Source organism: Microplitis demolitor, chromosome 1, assembly GCF_026212275.2.
Source record: "Microplitis demolitor isolate Queensland-Clemson2020A chromosome 1, iyMicDemo2.1a, whole genome shotgun sequence".
In the NCBI taxonomy this organism is placed as follows: Eukaryota; Metazoa; Arthropoda; class Insecta; order Hymenoptera; family Braconidae; genus Microplitis; species Microplitis demolitor.
Window position 1 is genome coordinate 23022252 of NC_068545.1, and position 18415 is coordinate 23040666.

The 18415-nt window shown below is 30.0% G+C and overlaps 1 protein-coding gene across 2 annotated transcripts; it reads right to left on the minus strand.

The window, feature by feature from the left end:
• Nucleotides 1-5715: 5715 nt before the first annotated feature.
• On the minus strand, nt 5716-14098 carry LOC103580100 (dual specificity protein phosphatase Mpk3). Of its 2 annotated transcripts, XM_053737439.1 has the most exons (5): nt 13491-14097; nt 12140-13402; nt 10686-10871; nt 9843-10088; nt 5717-7965 (listed from the first exon to the last, which is right to left on the minus strand). In XM_053737439.1, the coding sequence occupies exons 2-5, from the start codon at nt 12534-12536 to the stop codon at nt 7595-7597; spliced, it is 1200 nt and encodes a 399-aa protein (XP_053593414.1). In that variant the 5' UTR covers nt 12537-13402; nt 13491-14097; the 3' UTR covers nt 5717-7594. The 2 variants fall into 2 exon arrangements, with proteins under 2 accessions (XP_008559965.1, XP_053593414.1); XM_008561743.3 differs by having other exon boundaries at nt 5716-7965; nt 9843-10085; nt 12140-14098.
• Nucleotides 14099-18415: the final 4317 nt, after the last annotated feature.

An 18415-nucleotide genomic window follows, 5' to 3' on the forward strand; every position in this document is an offset into this window, starting at 1 on the left:
TTCAAAATTTTAATTAGTATATTTTAATAATTATTTATATTCAAATATACTAATTAAAATTATTTACACAAGCACTGATATTAATCACTCACGAACCACGATTTGTAATTTAAAAAAAAAAACTAAATTCTCATTAAACTTTTTTACAATGGCGGCATAAAAATTGTTTATAAAAAACACTCTCACTCTAATTGATACTTGATAAAAAAAAATCACATTATACACAAACACTCACTAGTACTTTTTAAACACTTTGATATATTCATAAAAGTTATTTAAATATTTTAATGACTATGAAGTTAACATGATCCTGAAGTTCCCAGACACTTAACAATTTTTGGATTTTTTTTCAACAAATAAAATTTAAAAAAAAAAAAAAAAAAAATTGCACATATAGAAAATCAACAAAACTAGAAGTGCATTTTATTAAAATATTTCTTTTTTTTAATGTATCGTTTTTAAAAAAAATTAAAAAATTATTAAACGCTAACTAACTTATGAGTGTGAATGTAGCAGACATAAGACAAATTTAAAATTATTAATAAATAGAGTGAATAATTAATCACATGAAATAAAGAAAAATGCACATTTGAAAAATTTTGAAATTAATAAGTGCATTTTTTCTAAATATTATTTTTTTAATTATTTCGTTTATTTATTTATAATTTTAAATTTGTCTGATGTCTGCTACATTCAAACTCGTACTAACTTCAGTATCATGGATTTTAAATTAATAAAACAAATGACGACGAACACCAGCAACCGAACGATAAAAAAGATAGAACGATTTAATCAGTTGTTATTTTTTATTATTTATATTTCAAGTACCGATAAAATTATTATCACGAAATGTTCATTAAGTAGTAGAGAATATTTAAAGACATGAGTTTTAATTTATTTTAACAAAAAAACACTGAATTTATTTATTTAATCACGACTTAAATAGTGCCCGAGTTAATACGATGGCGTCGAAGTGAAGTTTGTCTCAGAACACTTGCGCAGTTACAGGAACGGGTGGTACGACCTGCGCAGTAGAGACGAAATAGACATACGCGTGCGCAGAAACCAGTCAGTCTCCCGCTTGATAGCCGCTTTCGTTGTCTTTGTCATTTGAGCTCGGTAAAATAATTCGTTTAATAATTGTGTGGCATGATTATGAAGATATAAATCGTATTAAATGTTTGTTCGCTTAATGATAAATATTTAAATATATAAAATTAAGTGTGTCAGTGAACGTGACATCAATAATAAATTAAATTCAGTGCGGACGTAGTTCTCGCGTCGTTTTACGCCATATTGATTCTCGGAATTTGAATACACAAATAAATATTTGCAATGATCTAGTTTTATTAAAAATAATATTTTTATATTATTCTTGTTAATTAGTGATTAATTACTTGTATAAATTTAATTTTTTTTGTGAGTGGTTATATTTTTAATTCATTTAATTAGACACCGGTGATGTCCAAATACTCAGCTGAGAATAAAAATCGCGGGAAGAGTGAGTAAATTCAAAAAAACTTTTTTTTTTTTTTAGTTAGAACAGTATCAAGTAATTACGGAATTATTATAATGATTTATTTCATATTTATACAAACAAAATTTATTGCTCATAGTCATTGTTTAATAAAAATGTGCAGTGCTTGTTAAATTTAAATTGTGAAATTTGTCTGTGGTGTAGTTAAGTCTTGAGTGTTCAGTGCTAGTGTAAAGTAATGCTGATGGCTGATGCTGATCACTTCCAATTTCCTGAGCAAAATCATCTGGCATCGTCTGGTAAGGAAATAGCAGTTAAGTGACGTTTTTTTAGCTGCAATACACTTGGAGCAATTTAGTTCAAATCTCCAGGTGTATTAGGATACCCTTCTGCATATTATTTCTCTGCCAAGGTTTGTTCAAACACTTACGTGTTTTTATTTAATTTTTTTAATATTTTTCCATCATATTCTGCCACCATTTTATTTTGACGTACGATTTTGAATTTATCTCCAATTTCTAATAATTTATTTTTTAAAAATTTTAATTTACCGCGCAGGTAATGAGAATATTTAATAAGGCTCCAATTATTTGAAATATTTTGATTTTATTATTTATGATTTTGAAAGAAAACAAAATATTATTATTAAATGTCGCCTAAATTCACTATCATTCAAATTTTTGATGAGTCTGAATGTAGCGGAGGTACCAAATTTTAAATTACAAATAAACGAATTAAACAATTAAAAATATAAAATAAAAAAAATGTATACTGATTTTCAAATTCTATAAATACGCATTTTTTTTAATTTTATTTGATTTACATTTAATTCACTTATTTAAAAATTTTTAAAATTGACAATTGTCAGCTACATTCCTTCATAACTTTTACACCAAAAATATATTAGATTGAAAATTTTTAATAGCATAATTCGTTGCGGTAAATCTATGTAATGATTGCCGCAAGTCTTGACTCTTTGGCCAGATAAATAAATATTTAATAATAATAAAAATAAAAAATAATTAAAACTCCAATAAGTTTGAAACACAAATTTTGTATTAGCCTGTAATATTTTTTACACTTTTCTTATCAAGAACCAAATATATACATTAATAATATTTAAATTATAAATAATTACTTTATAAATTTAGTAATAATTGATAATTACAACAACAATGTGCTCAGTGAAGTAAGAAACAATTAAGTCAGGTAAGATACATTTGTATTACTAATTAAAGTCAGTTTCCAGTATTTACAACGATTAATACAAAATAATAATTTATATTTATATATGTATATATAATAATATAGATTTTCAAATATAATATCTGATTAATTTCATATCATCGGATAATTACACCCGTAAAACTTACAACAGACAACAGTGTAGTAGTAGAATATTGTTATTACATATTAACGTCAAATATATATGTATATATACATATATATTTTTTTAAATGTATTTATTCAATTATAATTATCTATATAATATTCATTATTATTTTTAATTTGAAATTACAAGGCTGGGTTAGTTTTAATTCGCGGATAGTTACATGACAAAATAACATTCAAGTTATTACACATTTATATTATTTAATATTATTATTATTATTATTATTATTATTTATTGTGAATGGCTATTCTATTTTTTTAAAAAAATAATACACACTGATTATTACGGTGTAATAAATGTAAGAAGATTAAATTCCACTTCCACGACCCATAGTCATTTAAATTCCAGAGTCTATTTATCTTCCATGATACCCGAAATAAAATTACATATATTTATAAGTAAACAATCGTTTACAACATTCAATTATAATGCGCGCCCGGTTTACTGATTAAGACATTTCACCTGGATACACTGTAAAAAATTTTCGGAGTATATCCGGAGTAGATAACTTTATTTATTTAATTTTTTCGGAGTGAATTTCACTCCGAAGGGGAGTTTCGGAAAATAATAATTATAAAAAAAATTCTAATACATAGTGAGCTTAGGTCTTTGATATTTAGACACTTATACTGAGTACGGAAATAATTACGAGCTTCCTTTCCATATATTAACGCGAAATGATTTTTAAAAATTATAAGCAGCTGATACTAAAATTTTTCCAAATATAATACCACTGAGTTACAAACTCTCGTAAGACTGACATCAACCATACCACGAGATAACATTTCATATTGTACCGAAATATAAAATATTCCCATAAAAATTATGTTACTATAGCTATTTATTAATTTAATATTTTCACTATATATTATACATATAAAATTATAATTTAGTGAGTTATTAAATCATTTTATAAGTTAAAAACATAATATTTCAAGTTTAATTATTAATATCTAAATGAATTATTTTTTAAAATCATTATGTTTATAATTAACAGCTGTTTTTATTAAGTATCAAAACTCCAGACCGGAGTAAATGCGGATTGAAATAAAATCTGCGTCACACCAAAATAACTCCTCCCATAAAAAAATCCCTTTTCACTCCATATGCAGAGTGATTTTTTTTAACTCCAGAACTCCGAGTGAAGGAATGGATTTACTCACGATTTTTCACAGTGTAAAGATATTTGGAAATGTTATAAATTTAAATAAAAGGCAGAGCACTTGTGAGAGACGGCTAACTAGTAGTGACACCTACCGTTGATTAGCCGAACCTACAAACATTCAAATACATAAATACTATGGTAGCTCTTATCAGATGACAGATTGGACGATTAATAAAAATTAATTACTTATAAATGTTCAGATAACTCAAGTTTCGGTCAAGTATTGAACTGATTACAATTATCAGCATGTAACTTTATTAACTGGAATGTTACTTTTATTTTACATTTAAATTTTCATTTCCTTCCATTTCATTTTGTTTTTTTTTTTTTTTTTCAACATTTTTTTCATCATTTTATTTATAAAAATAAACTTTCTATCTCTGAGATCTGTCAGATAATAAAAATTACAGGAATTTAAAAACATAATTGTCATTCATTTCCGTTTTGCAAATTCGCTTTTAATTTCTCATTTTCAAGGGAAAAAGACAAATATTTTTATATTAATTATTATTATCTTTCAGATTTCACGAGATACTTCCAAAATCTCTTAACTTGAACAATTAACAATCATTCTGTGCTTGTTACAAATATTTATATATATAATATATAGAAGAAATTACATGATTTAATATTTCTTATAAATCCTTTAAATTAATTTTATTTTTTAAAATCAAATTAATGAGGAATGCCCTGTTTTTAAAAATGCACCGGTCTAATATACATATATTTTTTTATTTTTTTTTTGTTATATATATTTTTTATATATTATTATTAAATATAATTATTATAATAATTAATATAAAGGGACTTGTATCAAGCTCGGTGAGCATATCTGTACTTTTGTTACAATCCGGAAGCCAGAAAGTGTAGAAGACACAATTTAATTACATTTATAATTTTATTTATTTATTTTTTATTAAACTATAGCTAAGTCACTTTAGTGTGTCCTTGTCAGTGTGTACATTTACACAGATAAAAAAAAAATTTTCTTAGCGTAAAAAAATTCATTCTTGGCCCAAGAAAATTTTCGTTTTCAATTCATGATGCAAAAATTTTCTTAAGACGAGGAAAATATTTTTTTTACGCCAAGAATTTTTTTTTTTTTCTGTTTAATAATTTTGTTTTTAAAAATTCTTAAGTTATTAAAATCACATTATAATCTACGGTTAATAATTTACTTGACAAGTCGAACATTGTGTGGATTCATATAAATTTTTATTTTATTTTCAAGAAATATATTTTTTATAGACTTTTTTTTTATTTTTACGAGGCGATTTCTATACGTGTTAAAATGTGTTTATTTAAATTTTAAATTTTATCATAATTGAATCGTATCCAGAAAAAAATTAAACACAGCCTCGATAATCGACGGTTTTCAAGGGAGGGAAGAAATATTAAAATATATAATATACTTTTTTTTTTTTTTCTAAATTTGACGATACTAATCAGGTAAAAAATTATAGTATAACAAAATTTGTATAAATATTGCAACAACAATGCAATTATTTAAATCCATATTTATTTTATTATTTTTAGTAATTGTACGTATCGAAGTTTTATTTAAAATTGAAAAGTCAATTTTTTACTTGAGATTTTTTTTTCTTTATTTTTATTATTATTTAAATTTAGTATAATTTTTTTTTTGCTTAAAACTATATATGACACTAATTTATTAGATCCAATTTTCTTTATATAAAAAAAAATAATATAAAATAAAAATAAATTATACATAAGTTCTTTCTCTTACAAAATACTTTCAAATGTACCGAGCTAATCGTGCAAGACAAATTTTAAAAATAATATTATATTATATGTATTTATACTATTATTATTATTATTATTATTATTATTATTATTATTATTATTATTATTATTATTATTATTATTACTATTATTAGTATTATAGTAAAGTGTCGGTAGATATCTATAACAACTTGAGATTTAAATGTTTTTTTTTTTAAATATTTTTTACGTAGAATGTCAACAGTCATATCTACTCTCTCCCTAAGTCATCGGGTGTTTGATATAAGAGCTATACAAAACCGCGAGTGACCGTAACCGCTTGTTACAATAAAAAAAAATATATGTACATAAATATTAGACTGTGTCAAATAAAATCGATATTTTTTTGTTTTATATGAAAATTACGTTGAATGTAACAAAAAAAAAAATGGATATCAAGTCGGACTCTCCTGCTCAATTACAAAACACGCGCTCGCTTAAATAAACTTTTATAGCTCGTTAACGGATTAATAAATTGAAAAGACCATAATATATTTTTGTAGAGAATTTAATGATCTACAAAAAAGGTCTCTTACAATTTTTTGATATATTTAACCGTTCAAAAGTTGTTTAAGTTTGAATTCAAATTTATGGTGACATTATCGTTTTTTTTTTTTTTTTTTTACTTTTCTATCAAAACTATCAGTCTTATAGCAAAACGTCTTAGGACCTTTCTTGTAGATCATTGTTTTTACAATTAAAATATGTTATTTAATAATTTTTTACTCTCATCGTTAAAAATTTACAGGTTTTACAAATTAATTATGTGAAAAAAGAACTGAAATTTTCGTAAAAAAAAAAAGTAACTTTTCAACGGTTAGATTTATCAAAAAATTATTAGAGACCTTTTTTGTAGAGCATTAGATTCTCTACAAAAATATGTAATGATCGTCTCAATTAATTAATCCATTTCCGAGGTATAAACCTTCAAAGTTAAAAAAATTTCCCATGTTATTTAAATGGGAACTCTGATTTAAGCGAGCGCGCGCTTTGTAATTTAATTGCAGGGTCCAACTCGCCCCCAATTTTTTTATGTTGCCTCCAACGTCATTTTCGTGTGGGACCGAAAAAAAATTTGATTTTATTTGACACAGTGTAATATATATATACATATACGTACATATATAATTTGACAATTAGTTTAAATGTTTACATACAATGTGGTAAGATGTACATAATATTAATAATAATTTACAATTTCCTAGCCTGCGGGATAAAATTGTAAAGTCCTACGTCGGAATAGTTGATGATTTAAAATATTAAGCGGGCTAAAGATCACCACAATAATAATAAGCAAAAATTTTAATGCTTTGATAGTATTTTTTATTAAACTGATAAGTATTTAGATTTATATTTTTATTCAAAAATTATTTCTCATAAATATTATATTGATATCTATCATAGTTTTTAATGTTTTAATCTGGCCCGTTCGACCAGCGAACAACATCATCATCAATATATCATCAACAGTCGTTAAATCTCCTCTCTCCCAGAAAGTCACAACCACTGACGTTAATTCGTTGTGACCATTATATTTTATTTATCAGTGTCGCGTCATACGACATTAAAAAACAAGAAAAAAAAAATCATAACGTAGATAAAACTATTTCACAGTAAATTTAAACAAAATAATTTAAATATCTACGTTATTATTATTATTTCTTCTTTTTTTTTAACTACTAGGTTTTTTAAAACTTTTCCTAGCTAATGAGTGAAAAAATAATTATAAAAAATAAGGAGGGACCTAAAAATTGTATTGGGTCCCCCCTGGCCCGTCTCATTCTGCTGGAGTGCTCGCGGCCCATTTGTCAAATTCAATACCCGAGTCGGGACTCGGCCCCAAGTCAACGGGACTGAGAAAACTCGGAGCAGGACAATTGCATGGTCCACCAGGTTGACAAGCGCCAATGCAACGGTTGTTGCGTTTACGATCACCTCGATCACGCAACTCGCTCTCAAACCTAAACAACTGTTCCATAAAATTGAAGTTCGGTGCCACGTTTGTCTTTTTATTTCTCACAAGGTTGAATGCGTCATTGAGACTCAGATGACACTTGTGCATCAGATAAGCAATCGTTATCGTAACGGATCTTGATACACCAGCTAAGCAATGAACTAGGACGCCTTTGTCCGAGCTACGCGCTTCCTCTGTAATTAAAATATTATCAATCAATTATTTATATTACTAATATTATTAGAATTATTATCAATATGCCTCACTGTTGCTCATGAGTCAGACAGTGATAAGACACCACCACTACTACAATATTGTTTGTTATAGCATACAGATAAGTGTAATAGGCATGACTGATGTCAAGGTAATGTACATATATAACAATTGTATGAGTACTCATATTGATAACGATGTAACGTCTAATAAGTAAAAATAATTTTTTTACAAAATAAATTATTTGTGTATTTTTGTATAATACTGAAATTAGCCGACGTCTAATCATTTTTTAAAAATGATAAATTATAAAAAAAAAAAAATTTAGAAAATTGCGCCTGTAGTTTTTTTTTTTTAATTTTCTATAGAAATTTTTATACAAGAGCATAGCTTTTAGTTTTTATTTTTTTGTAATTGATTTAAAAAAAAAAAAAATAAATAAAAAAAAAAAAAAAATAAACCGAAAATTGTTAATTCTCTGTTTACTTCAGGATCATATTTTTTGTGATACTGAATTTAGCCGACGTTTAACAATTTTTGGATTTTTTTAAAATCGATAAATTATAAAAAAAATATATTTAAAGTAATTGTACTTGTAATTTTACTAATTTTTTACCTGACGTTGAAAAAAAAATCCCAAAATTGTTAGTATCTTAACTTCAGGATATTTATTTATAATAAATTAGAAAACAATTTTCGGATTTTTTTAAGAAAAAAAAAATACATATATAAAAAATTCAAAAAGCTATAGGTGCAATTTTTTTTAATATTTTTTTTTTTTATAATTTATCATTTTTAAAAAAATTTCAAAATTATTAGACGCCGGCTAACTTCATTATCATAATTGAAAGACAATTCAAAAAGTTTCGGATTTTTTTTTTTCTACCATATAAATTAAAAAAAAAATGCATATATAGAAAATTGAAAACGCTATAGGTGCAATTTTTTCAAATATTTTTGTTTACAATTTATCATTTCTGAAGATTCAAAAATTATTAGACGTCAGCTAACTTCATTATCATTTTTTTTTTGTGTTTTATTTTTAGTATCTACGTAATAACAAACGGAATAATAAAATAATTGAGGGTCGTCAGTATTTCTTACAAGTGTAAGCCACGTACCCTGAGCGGACATCCGTTGTTTAATTATTTAGCATTTACCGCCCAGCACGTGGGAAATTTTTTCTATTTATAAAAAAAAAAAAAAATCCCTCACCCAAACACCACCCAGGCGTCCAAGTATTTAAACAGGAAATCCTGTTTAAGATGCCGCCGCCGCCGACACTACCACCGACGACGACGACGTGATCCAGGAATTTTCGTTCTGAGAGACCGACACTATAAATTAGACTTACGTCACTCAATGAATGAATGAAACAATAAATAAAAGGAATAAGAGGAAAATAATATCAAGAACAAGTTGATTCCGAAAATATTTTTAGTCCAATTAGTAATCATGAATTTAACAAGTGACGGTTTCAAAATATTTTTTAATCAATTGAGTAAGATTTAATGCTGGTACTAATGGTAATGTTGATGCTGACGCGATGCAGCCAAAGTGCATGCTAGTGAATTACCACTTAGTTAATTTTTTCTCTTTATATCATCTGGCGCAACGGACAAATTAAGTGTTACGATGATCAAGTCAAGTACATTGAACCCATTTGATCGTCATTACAAGTAGGGGAATTGTCAGTAGTTGGATATGAGTGTGCTATTCATTGTGTTAAGATTTTATTGGATTTAATGTGTAGCGTAAATCATCAATTAGATCAGCTTTATCTAATCACACAGACTTTTCTATTTATTTATTTATTCATTTATTTATGGATGTTTACTTAATTACTAATCAAACTTACCGATAAATTGAATGGCCTGAGGAAAAAAACTCGCTAAATTTTGACTATGGTGGTCATTGATGGGTATCTGCATGTATTTTATAAATCCCGCGTCCTCAAAGACATTTGGTAAATCTGCAGTTACGTTAAGTATATACTGTATTCTATGACGGGATAAAGCGTCGTGGTCTTCACTATTTGCCGCATTACCAAGATATAGATGAGGTAAAATTTCAACAGGAAAGTCTTTGTCTTCTTCTGGACCTACTTTACAAAATAAAAATAAACATATTAATTATTAATCATTTTTATAAAGTTCAGGGTATTTTCAGACATTGCCTCCACTTTTTTAAAATTTTTAATGACTGTCATAAGTCTATCAAAATTTTATCAATCAATTAAAAAAAAATAAAACCTTAGATATAGAATTTTAAAAAAACAACTAAAAGTTGATATCAAGTGGGAGTTGAGGAAATTTTCAAATATTGCCCCCGATTTTTTGAAAATATTCGATGACCTTGAACTGTCATAACAGCATTAAAATTTTTATAATTAGTAAAAAAAGTTAAAGCATTAATTGAAGACAAGGTAACGCAGTTTCAATTTCACCGAAATATTAAATTAAAAAAAAAATACTCACAGTTATCAATTAGGAGTTGAACTAAATTTGGTAAATAAGTTTTAGACTACAAAATTTAAAAATTCGAGTTTCAAAATTGACATGAAGATTTTACTGAAATTTATTTTCCAAATTTTGTTTAACTCCCAATTGATGTCAACTGTAAGTAATTTTTTTAAAATTCTATATCTCAGCGTTGTTTTTTTTTTTTTAAATTGATAATTAAAAAAATAATTTATTATTACCAACGGAATCGCAGGTGCTATCACTGTCAGAGTCCGAGTAAGCTCTTGTAGGCGGTGTAGAAATTCGTAAAGTCCTAAGACCCATTAGCTCGCCTACATTGTTCTCCTGGCCTGGTTGTCCTTCAGCATTTGCTTGGCTACCTTCGCACCACTCTGGATATCGATCTCTGAATGTTCCAAATCCGCCTACAACAAAATTAAAAATAATTTTAATTATTTAATTAAAACAATACATAAAACAAGTCTCATTTTTTTCAGTAGTCAAGTAGTCAATCAGACATTAAATAAAAATATATTATTTTAAAAGTAATCTCTCATATTTATTACCATACATGAAAGATGCTAATTTATGGTAATCAGGTACGGCAATGAATAAAGATCAAGATAAGTGTGAATGGACAACACACTTATGACAGTTGTATGAATGAGTGACCATAGGTATACTCTATACATACATATATATAGATTAAATAGAATCAGTTTAAACTAAAGCTACAAATTATATTACTCTCTCTCCCTCCCTCTACCGCTCTCGTGCTGTCTCTTCGTCCTCGAGTTGTACCAGAAAGCCTCCCACACAAATCAATACTTCATTCACAACTTCCCCTCCGGTTGTGTTTCAGCTGTCTGTAAATCTACTACTTACTGTTACCGAGATGTTTGATAGATAGTCAACGAGACACTAAACCACTATCGTTTAATGCAATTTATTATTTTTATTTATATTTTTTTTTTTACTTAGAAGACAGGGGGCAAAACGGGGTACTTTCAAAATTTTTTTAAAAATACTTTTTAAATATTTCAAAATTACTTTTGTACATATAACTGAGCATTATTTTGAAATTTTTCAAAAATCGAGTGATTTGAAAAATTTTAATGACTTGTTTTATGATAAAAACTGTTAAATTTTTTTTTCTTTATTTGTATCCTATAATTATATATGATTTAATTTTTCTTTGTGTTAATTACTTTCAAAAAAATTTATTTAATATCCAGAATTTGTTTGTTTTTTCATCTTTTTTAAGGGGTACCCCATTGGACCCGCAAAAGTGAACATTTTTTTTTAACGGCAACTGAAAATTTTTTCCATTTACTTTGAATATTATTAAAAAAAAAAGATTCAGAGTATTTGAGTCCTCAAAAACAGTATTTCCTTAAGTACCCCGTTTTGCCCCCATCCCTCCCCTACTTTTGATTAATTTTATGTTGCCACAATATGTAGACAGTGTACAGAAATACTAGCAATTCAAATCTATCCTACATATGAATTCTTACAGCTATTATTTTTTTTTTTTTAATGAATTTATCATCCTACGTACGCTGGGTTAATTGGAGCCCGTACTGATGTCTAATGTCGAGTTAAATCTATTGACCTCTCGGTCCTATACAATAATTGACAACTTGAGTATTAAAAAAAAAAAAAATAATAATAATAATAATAAATAAAGTCTCACCAATAAGAGTCGCAACATAACCACCCGAGTTTTTCAATCTCCGGCTCAAGACCTGTATTGTCTCTCCCTGGTGTCCAGCTGGGTCTGTCGAATCGCCAATCAGGACAAATGTACCTCTGCTGTCGTCGTCGCCATACAAAAAAACCTCGACTCGATTTCTCAGCTCAAGACACCTGATGGTAGCCAGTAGATCAACTTTACCCGCGGCTAACCTTCTCAGCATGATGCTGGGTATGGCCAATGGTACCGAGTTCCTGATGTGAGCTTCCAAGAAGTCTGAGTGTGCACGGCAGTCCAAAATAAGAAGCCTGTCGGGTCCACCTTGTGACCTGAGTTCTCTGAAAAGCCACTCAGGCCCAACGAATCCCTCCTCTTCAACCATTCCTTCGCCCGGCATTTTCAATTCCTCGATTACTATTGAGGTTTATAATCTCAAACTTTAATATCAATTTATTATTCTCACCAGCAGCACCAGCAAATATGGCACAAGATCTAGCTGTCAGTACTGACATACATTTAAAATAATAAATAATAAAGTTCCAGTCTCAATGGCACTTTGATATAAAAATCACGAGAGCAAACGTCGTTACATCCATTTGATCTCTTGACCCAGCGTAAATGTTTTATTATTACATAAACCAGCAGCGTTGTGTGCTAATTTGAACCGGGTAAAAAAAAAAGTCAACAGCAGTTGCCTTATGCAGTCTTTTGATGCTCGTCACCTCACGATTATCGATCCCACCGTTAATTTAAACAGCAATACCGATGTAAATTCATTTCCGGTCCACTGGAATGTTGTTTACTTAAACTTAAATGTACACATGCACACATGTCGCCACCATGACACCACTTTACATAAATCAGTACCTACACAAAAAAAAATATCTACTCACGTATATAAAATATACTTATAAATATATATTTATATATATACACATTAACCGGTCTCTTTGGTGTACCGAGTCATCCCTACGTCACTTTAAACCGTGACAAGACGTTTTATCTTAAGTTTATCTAACAAACCGTGACCGAGCATCGTCTCCATCCCTGCTGTACCTGGATACCTTTTTTCCGGTACAGTTCCAAGTACTCGTGCTCTGATCTCACGGGGATGCTGCGCGTACGCCGGAATCACTGCTCTCTTACTCCCTCTGTTTAATATTAATTTTTAAAATCCGTCTTCTCGATTATTCAACTTCCTGTCACTCAGTAATTTTTTTTTTTTTTTTTTGTTTTATAATAAATTATATCCACTTTGATCGGCTGTAAAATTCATAAAAATATTTTACACTATCTGTCAAAATTAATCACTCAAATAAACTTAAAGTCTGTAATCAAATAAAGTACTTACATAAATAAATAATTTAAATATTTAGTAAGAGTAGTTTTACACTTGATACAATAAATGTCGTCAACTCACTGTTAAATATTTCACTGTCTACCGCAACGTTATCACACAATTATCGTCGTAGTTATTATTATTATTATTATTATTATAATTATTATTATTATTATTACTTAAAAATAATAGTAACAGTAATGGCAACAATATATGTATATGTCATGTGTGTAGATCTTCATAAACATAACGAGCGGAGTGATCAACAGAGTAACAGTACAGTGGAGATCAACCGAGAAACTAAGGAACGACGAACAAAACTAACGAAAACGAACACAACCGATACGAGTTCTGACGATACAGAAGCGATGTGATGATAGTGGATGTGGATGATAATTAAATGTCTTTTAAAACGGCAATGTCTCTTTTTATGTAAAAAAAAAATTTATCGCACATAGACCGTTTGCTTGCTATCTATCGTTCTCGTTCTCGTTCTCGTTCTTCCTCGTCCGCTTACCCGCCGAGCACTCAAAGCAAAACCCCGTGGTACCCGCGATCGAGAGAACCTCAGCCTCAGCTTGAGCGCAGCCACACCTTACCGCGAGCGTCCTTCCGTCGAGAATGGGCAAATGGCGGCATGGACAAGCGCAAGGGGAACCAGAGATTCTGTCCAATTGGCCGAAAGTCACGAGGTACCACTTTCGGAGCCAATCGCTGAGCAGACTGACGTCAGTTCATTGACAAAAGATGTTTTCATTAACGAGGCGTAGGTTGCTGCGCAAGCGGGGAAATTATATTCTAGGATGCTCGAGTGTGTGTTCGTGATGACGATGGAGGGGAAATCGTTATGTTGCTTATTCACTTTTTCTCTTCCTCGGGGTATTTATTTGTCTTTTTTACTCATTGCGTGGGCAGCATCCCGGACTCTGTGTATGTACTTTGGCTTGTGTGTTGGCTCATGAAAACAAAATATATATTAACTATACAAAAGAGAAAGAGAATAAGTAAAATAATCTGACAAGAGCTAATGTAAATGTAAGCGATGATGCGCACGCAGGACTGCGTCCACCTGCATAAAAAAAACCGCGGATTTACGGATCACACATTGGTAGAATCAAATAAGAAAATTAAATAAAACAAACCAGTTTGTATGTACACATTTGGTATTTTTATTTGTGTTTGTATTTATGAAATACAGAGTACGGAATAAATAATAGAGAGAGAATAAGAAAAAGAGAGGGAGTAAAGAACTATCACACGGTCGTACTACACGAAAGGCCTTCAAGCTGGGCGAATACTCCCACTCGTCACGAACGTGGGCCAGCATTCCATTCATTTGGTGACCTGGTCTGGTAGGGTGGTGGCGATGGTGATGTCGGCGGAAGATCCTCCACGTTCGATCCTCGTTTACTCCCCCACATTGTCCCTACTCGCGGTGTCCTCGAAACAGCGGCGGAGAGGAGCAAAAGATGCAAGATAGAACGATAGAATTTATATATATATATATATATATATATATGTATATATACATAATATCAAGCTAGAAGAGGGATCAAGAGACAGAAGAAAGATTGGAGGAGAGACTGACTATAGTATATATAATACACTCGACCTTCTGCGAAGTGGAACCCTGGCACGTGAACTCGCGTGTATGGAATCCTGTTCTCTCCTCTCATCCCCTGCCCGCTGAATCCCGGTACTCGTTCTTCTTCTTCTTCCTTCTTTCTTTCTCTTTTACATTACCCGAGTAGTGTCGCCCCTTTCACTCGTGAAACTCTCTCACGCTACCCCAAAACTCACACTTTTCTTCTCACCTACACAATCCAACTTTCGACAGCGTATTTATTTGCCTTCGGCAACATGGTTACTTCTCAGTAACTTAACTTACACTCAACTCGATTCGCCTTTGGCTTTACCTTCGCCTTCGTCTTTTCATTCATTCTCGGACTTTTGTACCTGTGTTGTGTATATGTAGGCACCTAGCTAGCTATACTATACACACTACATTAACTTGCGCTTTAAAGAATTCAGCCATTGTCAGCTGCGAGCTGTGAGCTGTCTAACTTTAACTAAACCCCCAACTTTACCGTCTTGCATTCACCAATCCTATCCTATTTTCTCTTTACGCTTAGGTCATGCTTCTAATCATTTAAGTCTTACATACATACACACACATACATATAAATATATCTGAAAGTCTATTGAGCTATCGATTATCTGGGTCTTGGCATCAACATCAATGTAATCAACCAACAACAGGAAATACAATAGCCTTCAAGGACTTGTTTTCTCTCTTACTTTATTTTTTTTAACTGTCCAACATTTTATGAATTGAGCTGAAGAATATCAGGTAGGTCATGCACGTTATATCAAGTAGCCAGAGCACGCACTTGAATTACGTAATTTTATTTTTTTCTTTCTTTACAGTCACCAGATGTTTTTTATGACACATTATACAGCTCAACTACTTCTGGTAGTGCTACTGCTGCTGCTATTATTATAATTCATTGTATATTTCCTGGATACTGATGTTTAATACGTCATACATAGCATATACTTGCGGTCGTCAACGTATGGTAGTTATACTGTGTTATTATGAAATATAAAATAACACTGGTACATATATATTTGTATTATATATATATAATGTATTCTGGCACACTCGTGGTCAGCTAATATATTTAACACGTGGGCGGATGACTGCTGTGTGTGATCGATCAGCCCACGGAGTTTCCAGTTAATTTCCAGATGGACCGGAAACACCACCCACGGCAATTCTACATGCCCTGTCAAGTAGAGTAATCAATTAATATAATCTCAGCTACATATATAATTAATATAACAACAAATAATTTTATTTAAATACATGAGGTTTCATTTTTTTTTTAATGTGTGTGACTTTACTCAAAATTTTTTCCCATAATTAACGCACTTATGGCGATGCGACACGTAATGTCATATTAAAGTACACACACCCACACGCACACTAAAATTTGTGAGGTCTTAATGACTGTGTACAAACAAGTCTTTCAAGCATCAACGAAATTAAATAAATAGTACATATATACTGTGGGCGTAATTTGAATCGTGGGCAAAAGAGAGGAGCATGACCTTATAAGTAATGAGTGATAGATGTCACCGTAATAAATCAGTAAGCAGACTGCACGTTAAGAATATATTGTACGTGTCTATAGTAAATTTATCTATAAAATTTTGGAAATATTGAAGATTAAGTAGACTCCGTATTGTAAATAATCTCGAGTCACGGCTGGAAGTTAATATTCTGCTGAGCCAAGGGTTGAACGAGTTTAACTAAATAACATAAAGCCTTTTTTTTTGAAGGCTTAATATTTGAAGCATAGACAGAGGGAGACAGTGATGGAACAGGAACAGGGATAGGGACAGAAACGGACTCACATCCATGCTCAAGTATGAAGAGGAAACCGATTATCGTTGGTGAAGTTTCGTCCAGATGTTGTCTTGATGCCCGCTCCTATGCATACCGGAAGCCGGTGCCTACAAGCATAGCCAAGTCATCACGAGTAGGGAACTCATCATGTATTCATGTTTGTGTGTGTGAGAATATGTGATGGCTGTACGTGTATCAACATCTTAACGTCTTGACACTGTTTATGTTGTGTATACTCAAGTGTGATGACTGTAAAACTGCGGATGAGTGTAAGAGCGTGTGTAAAGTCCATGTGATTACCACGAAAGGAGGCCTCAGGTTGACAGGAAATGCTTCGAGATAAGATAATTACGTCCCTCGCCTCTCTTGCATCCGGAGTCGTATAGTAGCTTTCTTTGCCACTATCCTTCACCACCGCGATATGCCGTTTAGTTTGACTTTTATAAAGCCTTCTTTATATTCCACTTAGACAGGTATATATATATATATATATATATGTACAAACATGTTAAAGAAAAACATATACGTAGACATATGTATGTACGCAAAAGAGAAGGATATATAAAAGTGAACGATAAAAATGATGCAGAGCTTTACTTCCTTTGATATGTATCTATATCGAGAGAGGCTTTTACCATGTGTACATCCGTACAATTTACAATTGTTTCTTCATTATTTTTTATTATCATTATTAAAAATAATATTTACCACAATTGTTGTCTTGGAGTTATTATTTTTTTTTTCATTTCCATGACCATAATAATATTTATAAACACGAGATTGTAATTTATTATTTAATTAATAAATTAATTTACTCAGTAATAGAAAAGTGAGGATGTAGACGTCATTATTTTACTGTTGATTATATTACTAAGTATTATTATTATTATCAAAGGGGTTTGATAATTAACTAATTAAATGTTTCAGGCGAGCATGTAGTAGGAACAAAATCAAATGAAATAATGAAAGTAAAAATAATATCTGGGTATGTGGTAGAGTATGATAATGATAATGATAATGCTAAACGTTGATAATAATGAGGATGATGGAAACTGGTGTACAGTAGCATTACCCGGAACGACTTTTCCATAGAAAGTATCCCAGAATAGCTGAGAGTAACAGCTTTCACGTTTAAAACATGCAATGTCTCATTTTAAGACATGACATGTGAATTCTATTGGACAATAATAAATTTATACAGATGCTAGCAGACCGTCTAACTAATCAACCAACACAAATCCAATGTGAATTAATACGCTCTTGCCTCTTGATTGCAGTAATTGATTATTTAATATCCTAAAATTAGAATAATATATAGTATATATTCACTTCTCCTATAATACTGATATACTGGGAATAGAACGAGTTATTTTATATTAATAGTCATACATATATATATGAATATATCAACAGAAAATATGAATTTTAATAGGATATATTATAAAAATAGAATATTTATTTAATACTGAAATATCCTTGCGTGGAATAAAATCATTTAAGTTTTTTATTTATAAATTCCAGGTCGCGA

Excerpts from the sequence above, each read along its gene's own strand:
- LOC103580100 (XM_053737439.1), bottom strand. The coding sequence starts at position 12,536 with ATGCCGGGCGAAGGAATGGTTGAAGAGGAGGGATTCGTTGGGCCTGAG. Across the intron at positions 10,872-12,139 it reads TTATGTTGCGACTCTTATTG|GCGGATTTGGAACATTCAGA; the intron begins GTGAGACTTTAT and ends ATTTTGTTGTAG. Across the intron at positions 10,089-10,685 it reads TAGCACCTGCGATTCCGTTG|TAGGTCCAGAAGAAGACAAA; the intron begins GTAATAATAAAT and ends TATTTTGTAAAG.